At 34.8% G+C, this 14,462-nt stretch overlaps 1 protein-coding gene across 3 annotated transcripts in view; it reads right to left on the bottom strand.

Moving 5' to 3' along the window:
• SHOC2 (SHOC2 leucine rich repeat scaffold protein) overlaps positions 1-14,462 on the bottom strand; it is a 110,977-nt gene that overhangs the window by 9,151 nt on the left and 87,364 nt on the right. For all 3 annotated transcript variants that reach the window (XM_047824447.1, XM_047824448.1, XM_047824449.1), the window contains exons 4-5: positions 7,562-7,692; positions 3,075-3,263 (exon numbers count right to left, since the gene is read on the bottom strand). In XM_047824447.1, coding sequence (XP_047680403.1) covers positions 3,075-3,263; positions 7,562-7,692 — 320 coding nt within the window. The remainder of the gene's footprint in view (positions 1-3,074; positions 3,264-7,561; positions 7,693-14,462) is intronic.

Genomic DNA, 14,462 nt, shown 5'->3' with positions numbered 1-14,462 from the left:
GTGGTAGGATTATTTTATGTCCTTTTTGTTAATCTGTATTTTAAATTTTTTCTGCAATATACATGGATTACTTGTCTCATTTTACACAAAACCATCCATAAATCTAAAGTAGCAAACATCCATTTGAAACCAAGTTTTTATTTTATTATAATATTTATATTTATTACCTATTCAGTATAACATTAAACAAATTTTTTAATGCTTATTTTTGTTAAATTTTTTTTTTCAACATTTATTTATTTTTGGGACAGAGAGAGACAGAGCATGAACGGGGGAAGGGCAAAGAGAGAGGGAGACACAGAATCGGAAGCAGGCTCCAGGCTCTGAGCCATCAGCCCAGAGCCTGACGCGGGGCTCGAACTCACGGGCCGCGAGATCGTGACCTGGCTGAAGTCGGACGCTTAACCGACTGCACCACCCAGGCACCCCTTTAATGCTTATTTTTGAGAGAGAGAGAGAGAGAGAGAGAGAGAGACAGACAGACAGACAGACACGGAGTGCAAGTGGGAGAGGGGCAGAGAAAGAGACAAAATCCAAAGCAGGCTCTAGGCTCTGAGCTGTCAGCACAGAGCATGACGCAAGGCTCAAAGCCACGAACATGAGATCATAACCTGAACTGAAGTCATACGCTAAACCGACTGAGAGCCATCCAGGTGGCCCCACTGTAACAATTAAACTTATTAACTACTGATAATTAATTGTATAAGGCATTTTCATTAAAAAAAATTTACTACCGGTGCTTACATGAGGAGGAAAATGTCAAGTTTCATTTTGACTTCTTTCAAAAAAGTTTTATTAAACATTTGTCATATTGAAGAAAAATTAAGGCAAAGATCTGCTCAAACTTTTATTTCACTGAAAACAACAAGCCTTCCTAAGCTAACAGTACAATGTCATATCTATAAAAATGTATCACCAAATGCAAAAGCCAATGAACACCTGGACTGCTGCTGTTCTAAGCCTCTTATTAAACTGACCATTCAGAATTAATACCATTACCACTGGTAAATCTTATGTAACTGAAATGATGAACAATACATTTTATACCTGCTTAAGATTATAAGATTATCTTGAATTTCCACTAGTTCACTTATATACTTCTAAAGAATAATAAATATGTATGAACAAGTATAGATAGAATCCATAAATTGTACATTTAGACTACAGTTTAAAGAACCACAATTATGCTGAAATAGTTCACCAAAGATAAAAGAATGTAGTAAGATACAACAGAAAGAACACTTATACCTGGAAGCAGGAAATCTAGGTCTCCTGGATTCCTACACTTCAGCCATAAATTAGCTATATGGCCAATTTATTTATCACCTCTCAGCCTAAAGTTTATTCACTATAAATTAAATCGTTGGAAAAATCAGGTTTCATTTCGTTCCTCCTTTTTTATTATAAATGTGAAACATATTCACTGTAGAGAATGTAGATAAGCAAAAAGAAACTAAAGATCACCCATCAAAAGAAAATACTTCCAAGTAATGTATCTCATAAGGGGTTAACATGCAAAATATATGAAGAATCCCTGTAACTCAATAGCAAAAGAACAATCCGATTAAAAAATAGGCAGCAGATGTGGATAGACATTTTCCCAAAGACATACAGATGGCCAACAGGTACATGAAAAGATGTTCAACATCACTAGTCATCAGGAAAATGCAAATCAAAACCACAATGAGGTACCATCTCACACCTATCAGAATGGTTGTTAGCAAAAAGACAAGAAACAACAAGTATTGGTGAAGATAAGAAAAATAAGAGAACCTTTGTGCACTGTTGGTGGGAATGTAAATGGGTGCAGCAACTATGGAAAATGGTATGGAGGTTCCTCAAAAAATCAAAAGTAGAATTACCATATAATCCCCCAATCCCACTTCTTGGTATTTATCTGAAGGAAATGACAACATTAACTCAAAAAGACATATGCATCCCCCTGTTCATTGCAGCATTATTTATGATAGCCAAGATACAGAAGCAACCTAAGTGTTCACAGATGAATGAATAAAGAAGTTTCAGTACACACACACACACACACACACACACACACACACACACAGTATTCAGCCATAAAAAATCTTGTCATTTGTGACAACATGAATGGACCTTGAGAGCATCATGTTCAGTGAAGTAAATCAGATGGAGAAAGACAGATACCATATGATCTCACTTATGCAGAATCAAAACAAAACAAAACACCAAACTCAAAAATAAAAAGAACATATTGATGGTTGTCAGAGGTGAAGGTTAGGTGGGAAAACTAGGTGAACAGAGTCAAAATAAGTCATGACGCTGTCAGATACAGCATGGCAGCTACAGTTAATAATACTGTATTACATATCTGAAAGTTGTTAAGAGACTAAATCTTAGAAGTTCTCATCACAAGAAAAAAAAATTCTGTAAGTATGCATGGCGATCAGTGCTAAGTAGACTTATTGTGATGATCATTTCCCAATATACAAATATTGAACCATTATGTTGTACAACTGAAATACAATGTCAGTTATTCCTCAATAAAAAAGACCATCCATAGTTCTGATATCCAAAAATAAACATTTTGATAAATGTTGGTTATATGTATACATATAAATCTACAGATATCTAGTATTTAATTATGAACGTTAAGAATAGTTTTTAAAAACTGTGGAAAGTCTTGCATGCTGTAACTTTTTTCTAGTTAATAAACCGAGAATGTTTCAACTGGCATTTAATATTCTCCTAACTAGAGTATTATTTTTAATGACTTCAGAGAATTCCATTGAAGATATAGGAGTTTTAAAAAATGAAATCTTTATTAAGTTGGTACCAATTAAACAGTTAAATAGAAAGCTCTATAATAAATATCACTACAACTGTGCTTTTATGGACATTCATGATTATTTCTTTAGGACAAAATGCTAAAATATTTGTTATCTAATACAAATTGCCCTGAACTATCATTATCAGTTTAGACCCCATCAGCAAAACACAAGTACCTATTCTCCACACTGATAGAGAAAATGCCAATATTAATAGAAGTACTAGTAATAGGAGCAAATTGTTCCCCCTCAATACAAACAGAGGCTTACCTTCATATTTAGCTTACTTAATACTTTTGCTCTGGAGAAAATTCCAAATGGGATTTTATTGATTCGATTGTGTTCCATGTTGAGGGAATAGATGGTGGAAAACTGAGATGGACCACCTACTGGATATAACTGGAAGCAATTTCTAGCTAAGGTCAAACTGTTCAGTTTCACAAGACTTGATAGAAGACTCTGTAAACAAATAAAATAAACATAGGAATCAGAACTGTAACAAGATTTACTTCAGAGTACAGAGCAACAGTCACAAATGCCTCAAAGGGCCTTACAGGTAACAAATGACAGAGACTGGTTGGGATGGCTCTGTAATGCCTCATATAGAGCAGTCACTACTCAGCTCTAGCTAATTGTTGCCTTATAGGAATGTGAAGCCAACAGTCAGATTTTCAGATTTTACAAAGAACAGAAAACTCATATAAACTCTGATTTTTATTCATTGGCTTCAGCTTATTTAAAACACTCAATGAAGAAAATATGTCTGTAAGAGGTTATCTGCTGAGCGTCCAGTTTAAGAAATTTGCAGAGCAGAATCTTTGGCATCCGACAGTCCTGGGTCTGAGTCCCGGCCCTGCCACTTGCTATGTGACCAAACCTATTCAGGTCTGAGTTAATTATCCTCTAAATTATTATTAACATAATACCTGGGTCAGAGTAAGCTGTTATGCAGTAATTTAATGGCTCCTCTAAGGAATATTCGATTCAGAAGATAACACTTCCTGATATTACATAATATTGTTTTTCCATATGGGAAAATTTCAGAGGGAAATATCCATCTATCAATCCAGTGTTTACTGCACAGAATAGCCCCATATCCCCTTACTTCAGCCTCCTACCATGTAACCACAGTGTGAGGTGTTCAGGTATTACAAAACAATCTCTGCCATTAAAAAGACTAAACCCTATTTAGAGAAATAAAGCACACGGATAGTAAAAAAAATAATACATAACTGTATAATCAATAATAAATTACATGTAATTGACTCTTGTTACTCAAAGTATGTTTGAAAGAAAAGTAGCATTAGCTTGTTAGAAATCTAGACTCTTAGGTCCCACTCCTACAGAATCGATATGAATCTTAACAAGATTCCCAAGTGATTTGTAGCCCCATTAATATTTGAGAAACACTGGTATAGGCTATAAAATAGTTCTGAATTCTGGCTCTATCTTTCAGTAGCTTGTGACTTTGGGCAAAATATTTCTCCAAGCCTTAATTAATTCCTTTGTAAAATGATGATGCCTTATTTTATAAGTTGTAGTGGAGACACTTTAAAGAGATAAAATACATAGCTTTACAATCTCTAGTATATAATAAGTGCTTAAATTATAAGTCCCTTCTCTATTTAAATTTAAAGAAAAGAAGGAATACTGGAATAACTGGAAAAGCAGGAAGAGACTGACATCTTGAAGGATGGAAAAAATTTAAATATTCAGAGGTAGAACAAACAGTGAAAGCAGGGAAGAAACAAACCATGTGAGGTGTGTTATTTTAAATAGTGCTCAAATACCAGCTGTATACCATGAGAAAACTGAAGACTTAGTACCTGAAGTGTCAGCTGATTTGCAAGGCCAGCCGAAGGAATGAAATAACTATGTAATTGAAGGTATAATTATATGGTGAACTGAAACTTGTTCTTTATTCTTAACGTTAAGAAGCTTTCAACATTTGTCTACTGATGTGCACAGATAAAAGGAAGAGCTCAGGTAAGAGTGGTGAGAAAACCGCATGGCAGTCAATTCAAGAAAAATGTCTACATCCTACTTTACAGAAACAATGCACAAAGTTTTGAGTCTCATGGCAAAAATGTTATTTTTATTATTCTTACAGCTAACTTTATGGACATTCTTTGCAAACAACTGAGGGTATCTAAAAAGTGGCAACAAGAAGGCAGGTCTCCAACCTTTCATTCCTAGGTCATATGATGAAGCTTTGCAGTTGCTCACCATTGTTTTAAAGTCAGACACATGTGGATCCCCACTTAGGACTTCCACTTACCAGTTTTGTAACTTTTAGTGAATTAGACAATCAATATGTATCTCACAGTACTCCCAGAAAAATAGTTAAGGTAACAAATTTGGCCAAAAACCTAACTCTCCTTAAGTCTAATTACCCTTCCTAGCTGATAATACCTCAATAATTAGTACGATTATAGTGAAGAATTGAATGGGATAATCCATGTAGAGCTCCTAGCCTTATACCTTAAGCTCATGTGCTTGAATTTATTACATTCCTTTTTATGTGTTTGTGTCCACATTAAAACTAGTCTATTTTCAGACAGTCATCAAATGGAAAAGTATATAGTCATTTTGCTGGTTCTGATTTCAGCCATGAGCCCCAACTGAAAACCACTTTCCTGATTTTACATGCCTAACCCAGCTTGAATGTCTAGTAAGTGCTGTCTAATGGATTTTATTGTTTTCCTTACTGTGCTCATTATAAATGCAGATAATTACATATTTGCATTAGGAATATGCTGCTTCCAAAGCACACAGACCACTTTTTTTAAGTACTTATTTGAGACTTAATGCTTTCCCAGATTTGGACAAGGCCAGTCAAGGATTTTCCCCAGAGCTTCTCTATCTGAAAACAGGCCAGTTTAGATACATGTGCACACACACGCACACACCACTTCTTCCACAGCAAGACTGAAGAGAGCTGTTCTCTTTATAATTCTCTTATCAAAAATAAATCTTGACTAATTTCAGTCGCAAATATTTTATGTGAAACTACTTAGCACAATGTCTGTATCTTAAGAGATACCAATAATTATTAGTTTCCCCCCACATATAAGTGGATATAAAAAAAATTTTTAAATTTTCTCACTTTTTGAAATTTAATAAGTACCCAGTCTTTGTATTTAGTCTTACAGACATTGTAAAAGTAGTCAATCTTATTTAAGCTCACATCCTAAAAGAATCCCAACAAGGTCTAAATACTGTGCTAATTACTGTTAGCAAAGGGAATGATATTAAATAGTAGAACCCCACCCATTTTTACCATTCTAAATTACCGCTAGCAAAGAAAGACAAAAATCCAGACAGTCTAGCTGTTAGGGCTGTATCTACAATCTGTGGATTCTATTCCTTATCCTATTTACAACGCAGGGTGAGATACTGTCACACAGCAGTGGCAGTAACTGGTCCCTCCTAGAAGACTACAATCCTGGAAAACTCATTTTTGTACTCTGATCAGTCTTCTAAAAATCCAAACAGCCAGAATAACAGAAGCAAAATTAATAGGTACTACTTTTTTCTGTATCCCTAAGAAGTCAATTAAATACATTTATTTTATAAACTAATCACTACAAGCTCATAGCTTCATGTACTCAAATTGTTATAAATCATAGTATGTATCTGAAAATATCCACCCAAAGCAACTTTATTTTTAACGTTTATTTATTTTTGAGAGAAACAGACAGAGAGAGACAGAGAGAGCAAGTGCACACGCGCCAGCATGGGAGGGGCAGAGAGAGAGGGGGGACACACAATCCAAAGCAGGCTCCAGGCTCTGAGCTGTCAGCACAGGGTCCAATGCTGGGCTCAAAGTCGCAAACTGTGAGATCGTGACCTGAGGCAAAGTTGGGACACTTACCCGACTGAGCCACCCAGGCGCCCCCAAAGTACCTTTATTTTAAATTCAAATACACACACACACACACACACACACACACACACACACACACGGGAAAACTAGAAATAGTCTAAAAGTTCACTTATATCAAACATTTTTAATTCTTAGGAAAAAAAGACTTTTTTGCAAAGCTCAATCAAGTCCATAATTCCATTCTTTTATTTGTTAGAATACTACAGTAAGATATTATGCTTGAATAACCATAAGCAAACATACAAGTTGTGGGTATGATAAAATAATATATCGCAAAAGAAGACAAAAGAATATTGCATTCTGCCCAATAAATCTCTAAGCAAAATAAGTGAAAATATTTTTTCATAGAACAAAACCCAAATTAAAAACAATGTGTTAAAAAATAACAAATTTTGGTGACTGGCATATGCTAAACAGGCTTTAATATTATTGTATACGCAGGGTAATAATATGGGTCATGGAAGTGTTGTGGCTAATATTAATCTGATTAATAAATAGTATGTTCTATTCTATGTAGCTCATTCCTTTCTTGTATGATCTTTCTATAGGACTTCTTAAAATAACTGAACTGGGTGGGGTAGAGTTTTAAAACAACTAACCATACAACTTTTCCTTAATAGCATTTTCTGTCAATTCCAAAATGACACAAGAAAGATTTCTACGGGAAAGTAGCCATTGATCTCTCACTTTAGTTTCTCTCTTTTATACATAAAAAAAGAAAAAAAATTAGTGTGTTCCTATAATCATACCTATTCTTTCTTCTTTGGAATATTTATCTTAGTGGTGGCTAAATGTCTGTAGCATGCTCATTATTTAAACAATCTCAATAATCAAATTATTCACCCAGCTGTAAAGATTTACCACCTCTCACCTCTGGTAGAGCAGAAATGTTATTGTTCTCTAAATTCAGCTCTTCAAGGGCACTGCATTTTGCCAAGGATCTGGGTATTGCTGACAATCTGTTGTATCTCAGACCAAGACGACTTAAACTGGACAGGTTTCCTGTGAACACAAAAAAGAATTTTTTTTTTTTTTAATCTGATGAACTTGTCACTCTCCCTGGCAGTAATATGAATTACTGTGAAGTACTATTTCAGCAGGATCCTTAATTCCTAGCACCAAGGAACTACACACTACCCTTTCAATTAGGATGAAACTGAAACCACTTTTGTGTCCACTTGTCTTAGAGAAATAATGAAATACACAGTCATAAAGTCAATTTTAAAAATGAATTATTACAAAGTATTGGCATACTGTAATAACAAATTGACCTATTTAGATATGGCCTAATTGAATGACAAAGTACCTTATCTTTTAAATTTATAATAATTATCCCATTTGTATATATGGGATCTTGATCCAACAAAGAACAATGGTTATATATAAAAATGTTCATGTAATTTTAACTAAATTTCCAAATTTCTAAAATGGCATTATTTAAAATACAAATGCACAATTATTTTGTGAGATTGGAAAGGTTCAGTATTTTTCATGAGTTTAAATACAAACGTTCCAAAATTTCTGAAGATCAACCTGATGGTAAAAAATTTCTGAATTTTTCTTTTAAATTCCTTTACATTAAAATTTTTTTAGAAAGTTAAAGTTATATTCTCTCTTAATAATCTAAGCATAACCAATTTAAGCACAAATTAGCTATAACTGAATACATTAAAAAGCAGAGTAGAAATATAGGCTAGTTTATTGGCAAGTTACATGTAAGCTTACATAGATGAATATGAGGATACCTGCCATCATAAAAAATTTAATCAAACTTGATTTCCCAAACAAATACACTAGAGAACAAGTTTATTTTTGATACCAGAAAGGGGAAAAAAAAAAGGTAACAGTTACAAGAATTTAGTTCAATGTAACTATTTGTCATGGCTGGTTAATTTCTTTTCTGACTTCACATTACAACTGTTGCTGTCACATTTTTAGATGGGCCAGGTTTAAATATCAAATGTAGCCTCTAGTTTTAAATTGAACAGTATTACCTGTGTTAAAAAAAATTACAGCAGTAGATAGCTCCTGTGCCACACTTAACTTTTTGGAGACCAATATTTTGATGTCTGTCAACTTCTACCAACTTTCTGAAGTCTTCCCATTTCTTTCTCTTTGCTTTGACCATTTCTCAGAAAGTTATTGGGTAACTTTCTTTCTGAGATGTAACATTACCACAGTACTTACAGAAAACACATAATTAGCTTTTAACACAAATTAAGCCCTGGAACCCCACGAGGGCGGTCACTATGCCTCATAATCCTATCTAGTCATCACTCATCTGCATCGTTCCCTCTTGCTGAAGAGATCAGTGATTAAAGTTGTAAAAAATGATTAAACAGAGCCAATTCTTACTCTTTACATCTCCAAGACAATAATTAGTCATTCATAAAGTATTCTGACAATACCATAAATCTAGCCAGCATTATACAATGCAGAAAAACTTAGCAAACATTTCAATTCCTGTAGGAATTGTAATTAGACCTATTCCAGAGGTATGTTATTGTCATTTACATTACTTTCTTATGATAGTGTCTGGAAACTGGACCAATAGTTTGCTGGTTCTGTTTAAGCAAGATTCCAATAGGCAGAAAACTGAATTCAAAAGCAACAATAAAAACTATCACTTAACAAAAACAAATTAATTTTGTCTTTAAAATGTTTTCTAAATTAACTAAGGATGCTTCACTAGAATCTTTCTAATGACATTCTGGTAAGATGTGTCAATTGTGGAGGGGGAAAAAAACAAGCTGAGGCTTGGACTTTCCAAAGCCCCAGAGAATTTAGAGAATAGAAATAAGGGCAAGAATAATATTTACTATTGTTATTACTGTATTATAACATTGAATATGATACAAATGTTTCTTAAAAGTTGGGTTGGCAAAAATAAAATAAGCTGTTTTATGATGAAATGTTAATTATAGTCATATTTGTAGTGACAAAAATGGGGTCAACCTATTTACTCAAGAATACATGAAGAATTACTTAAACTGGAGACACCACAGTGTCAGACAAAACAAAGGATTTTACATGATCTATAGGACTCTGGGAAAGTTACTTAACTGAGACTATTTCCTCATCCATAAAGTGGGGATAACACCAAATATTCCACAGCGTGGCTCTAAGGGTTAAATACAATGTGCATAATAAGATATGTAGCACAATGAGTGATACATAACAGATGGTCAAAACATGATTTTATTCTATAGAACATGTCTATATTCTGCTATATTCTATACCTATTAAAATTATGTTACAAAAATTTTAAGATGTGACTTTTATGATGTTAAGTGAAAAAAGGTAATAAAAATTATGCATTTTGTATGATCTCAACAATGTAAAAAACAAGTGGAAAAGAGTGGAAAGAAAATATCAAAACTGAAGTTATCTCTATGTGGTAGAATTACAGAAGGTTAAAATGTTTTTCTTTGAACTTGCCTTTTCCTAATTTTCTATAGCTTTGTCATTTATTTAAATTTTTTTTCTTAATGTTTTTATTTATTTTTGAGACAGAGAGAGACAGAGCATGAGCAGGGAAGGGGCAGAGAGAGAGGGAGACACAGAATCGGAAGCAGGCTCCAGGCTCCGAGCCATCAGCACAGAGCCCCATATGGGGCTCGAACTCACAGACTGTGAGATCATGACCTGAGCCGAAGTCGGACGCTCAACTGACTGAGCCACCCAGGCGCCCCTATAGCTTTGTCATTTAAAAACATTTTGATAAAGAAAAATCTGTAATTCTAAAGTATTTTAATTTTAAAATCTGCAAAATCTTTTACCATTCTTTTTTTTGAATGAATATTTTACATTATGGAGAGGTTTTATACTAATGTAGAGGTAAGACATTTGGACACTTTACATTGTGAGGCTCATCTTCTGCATAAAGGGTAGATACGAGATAAACTGCAAAAACAGAGTGTGGTGGTTTGAATTCTTAGATAGACACCCTGATTAAAAAGAAAAAAGGCAAAAGATGATAAAATACCTAAGAAACAGCAGAAAGAACCATCTGAGGGTAAGAAGCATGGACTTTAGCATAAGATATGGGAAGAGACTTACCAAAGCCACCAACTAGTTACTGGCAAAGCAAGAATCAAACTCAGAGGGCTCCTTATATCAAGTAATCATTCTTCAAGATCTCTACTGATTGTGCTCCAGTTTGCTTGTTATACCTCTTGACACAGAAGCAAAATATGTTCATTCTTACTCCCATGCTGTTGGTCCATGCTGTAGTGCTCGTGGAATACATTTTTATTCCATACAGAGTCCAACAGATTCATTCATTTATGAAGCTTTCCCTGGCCATTCCATCAAGATCTCATTGATTTTCCTGTACACTGGACTTATGGCTGCATACTGTTTTCACTATAAGATGGCATTTAATTATACTTGTTTTTATGTTGTCATTTCATAGAGGAGTTACCTCCACCCAATAGACAAAACCCTTTAAGTAACAGACCTTACATATTTCTATCTCCCCACAGAGTATGCTTCAGTGCTAAGCACACAGCAGGCCTTCACTCATACTATCTTTTTTTCTTTAATGTTTATTTATTTATTTATTTTGAGAGAGAGAGAGAGAGCGCGCATGAGCGAGTGCACACAGAACCCGAAGTGGGGGATGATCTAAAAAACCATGAGATCATGACCTGAACCGAAATTAAAAGCCTGATGCTTAACCGGCAGATGCTTAACTGACTAAGCCACCCAAGTGCCCCTATTCTGATTTTGAAAGTGAGAAATTCAAAAGTTATTTTGCTTTTGGACGATAAATTTTAGGAATCTGCTTCTATTTATTGGGCTTTTAAGTTGATAAGCATTTAGAATTTGGTTACCATAACTAATCTTTTGTTATTAGAGAAAGCTTCTAGGTCTTGATCAGAATTTAAAATGTTTAAAATATTGTATTTCTGTACTATTCTACTCTTAACAGTGATTGAATGAAGCATGTCAACTGATGGAACAAAATTATGGAGTCTTTGCACTTTACTCTTCAGGCAGATTTCAAAGACTCCTTGGCAAATGCTTCAGCCTTTTATTAAATGAAACAGGTTTCTTCCACAGGCAAAGCAGTGGTATGAAGGACAGAAAGGGATGGTCTGTCTTACTTCCATTTTTTTCCCTAAGTTTGACTGCCTTTTTTGCCTTTAACTTCATATAGCAAATTAAACTTTTACTATAACATTTTGAAGCTCTTTAAAATCAGATGTTATCACTGCGTGTAGAAAAATTTCCACCTTGACCAGCCTTGTAGCTATAGTGGCCATAGGGCATGGGAGAGGCAAAGAATAAAATATTTCTTCCTTCCTTCCCTCCCTATTTTAAAATGAGAACCAAAGAAAAGCATCTCATATATTTTAAGATTTTACATTTTGCTCCCTAATAGAGAGAGGAGGACAAACAGTAAATTGTTTTAGTTTCTACAGTATTAAAAAGTATGAATGGGGGTGCCTGGGTGGCTCAGTCAGTTAAGTGTCTGACTGTTGATTTCAGCTCACGTCATGATCTCAGGATTCCAGAGATCAAGCCCCACTTCGGGCTCCTGCTGAGCATGGAGCCTGCTTGGGATTCTCTCTCCCTCTGTTTCTGCCCTTCCCCACTCATGTGCTTTCTCTTTCTCTCTCAAATAAATAAATAAATAAATAAAAATAAAAATAAAAAGTTAGAACAGGTTTCTTTAAACATTATAAAATGAGGGGAGCCTGGGTGGCTCAGTGGATTAAGCACCTGCCTTCAGCTCAGGTCATGATCTCACGGTTCAGGAGTTTGAGCTCTCCCATCCGGCTCACTGATAACAACTCAGAGCCTGGAGCCTGCTTCAGATTCTGTGTGTGTGTCTCTCTCTGCCCCTCCTCCCCTGCTTGCACTCTGTCTCTGTCTTTCTCAAAAATAAATACCATCTTGTATCTCCCTCTCTGCCCCTCTTGTGCTTGTGCTCTCTCTCAAAAATAAACATTATTTATTTATTTATTTATTTATTTATTTATTTATTTATATAATTTTTTTTTTATGTTTATTTATTTCTGAGACAGAGAGAGACAGAGCATGAGTGGGGGAGGGGCAGAGAGACAGGGAGACATAGAATCAGAAGCAGGCTCCAGGCTCTGAGCTGTCAGCACAGAGCTTGACGCGGGGCTCGAACTCACACACCGTGAGATCATGACCTGAGCCGAAGTCCGTCGCTCAACCGACTGAGCCACCCAGGCGCCCCTCAAAAATAAACATTAAAACAATTTACAAAATGAAAATGATGTAGTCAAAATGCCACATGACATTATCTAATACAGAAATTAGTGGTTATTTAAGCAAAAATAGTACCTCCAACTTTCTTGAACTTTTTCTTTTTCCTTTTTTTGGTGGGGTAGAAGAAGTTGAACTTCCAAAACTGTAATCTGTAAGAATATGCTGTTCTGATGAACAGCTCACATTTGTGAAGCCCTTACCACTTTACTGAGAGCATGGCATGTTCAGAGTCATCCACATTTTGCCAAAATCCATTACTCTCAAAAAAAAAGAAGGGTGAAATATCAAAACTCTCTTGTGCCAGACAAAAAACCTGGACATCAGAAATCTGATATTTACTGTGATTGACCCGCTGCAGTGGTTTCAACTCTAACCTCTTTCAGTAAGCAGGTTTTACCACAAACTAAACCACAGCCTAGAAATCAAGCCATAGCTTGCTTTAATGTTGAGCCATTGTGACTAAGAAATAAAATCAATGTTGCTGAGCTTCTGTGTATAAATGTAGGCTGATCACTGCCAATCACTGGCATTTAGCTTTAAGTGCTTAACTTTAAATGTAAGTTGTTCTGTGCTCTGCTCTGACAGCTTGCTTTCTTATGCTGTCAGATTTTTAAATTACAGCAACATCAAATGGCTATGAATTAAAATTGGATGCTTTTAACTTCAGCAAATATAATCAGCATCTTTAGGTTAATTCAGTATAACTTTTGAGTAAATTTCTTACTCAAATGATCTTAATCTTATTTTAACAAAGTCTCAAAAAAAAAAAAAACAAATCGGAAAAGACACACAGTTTTAATGATTAAATAATGTCAAAGGTTTTTTTTTTTCCAGAAATGGTGAAGAAACTAATATCAACCTGAAAAGCAAGCAATATAAAGAATTCTTAAATGAAAACCTTTAAGAATGCCACAATTAAAAAGAAAACTAGTAAAGCTGCAATATGAAGTTGCACTGCAATTACCTAAAACGTAATTATTAAAACTCTACTTGTTGCTATAACCATAATTACTGTAACATTTCTTCAGAGCCCAGTGCAACAAAATATCTCTGAATTGTTCTGTGCTCCAGCCTCGAAGGCCAGGTCTTGTTGCAGATTTCTTTCTTTATCTCATTTGAGAAGAAATAGAAAATAAAACATTTTTTCCAATTTCAGACCTTTCACCACTATCCACCACTGGTTTCAGAAAATCACCAGAGTTATCTCAGAAGGCTTTAACGAAACAAAATGACTGCTGTAACGAAGTTTAATTATTTTCTTTAGTCATAACTGACTCTTGAATGAGAAAATATTTACATGAAAGAGAATATACTTTTTACTCAGCAGGGTAGACTAACAGTTAAATCAGAGAGACTGTAAATATGTTTTTAAGTACTCTCTCACTTAACTGCAACCAGCTGTCTCCTCCCCACTTCCTTCTGCCTCTTCTTCACAGAACAAGGTGTAAATGGCAGTGACTACTGCCAACCAGTGATAACTACTCTAGGAGGGTTCATGTTAATTAAAGAAAGGGATAAAAACATCTTGG

This window comes from Prionailurus viverrinus, chromosome D2 (genome assembly GCF_022837055.1).
Source record: "Prionailurus viverrinus isolate Anna chromosome D2, UM_Priviv_1.0, whole genome shotgun sequence".
Classification (NCBI taxonomy): Eukaryota; Metazoa; Chordata; class Mammalia; order Carnivora; family Felidae; genus Prionailurus; species Prionailurus viverrinus.
The sequence above is the reverse complement of the archived record's forward strand: the minus strand, read 5'-3'. Positions and strand labels throughout refer to the sequence as shown.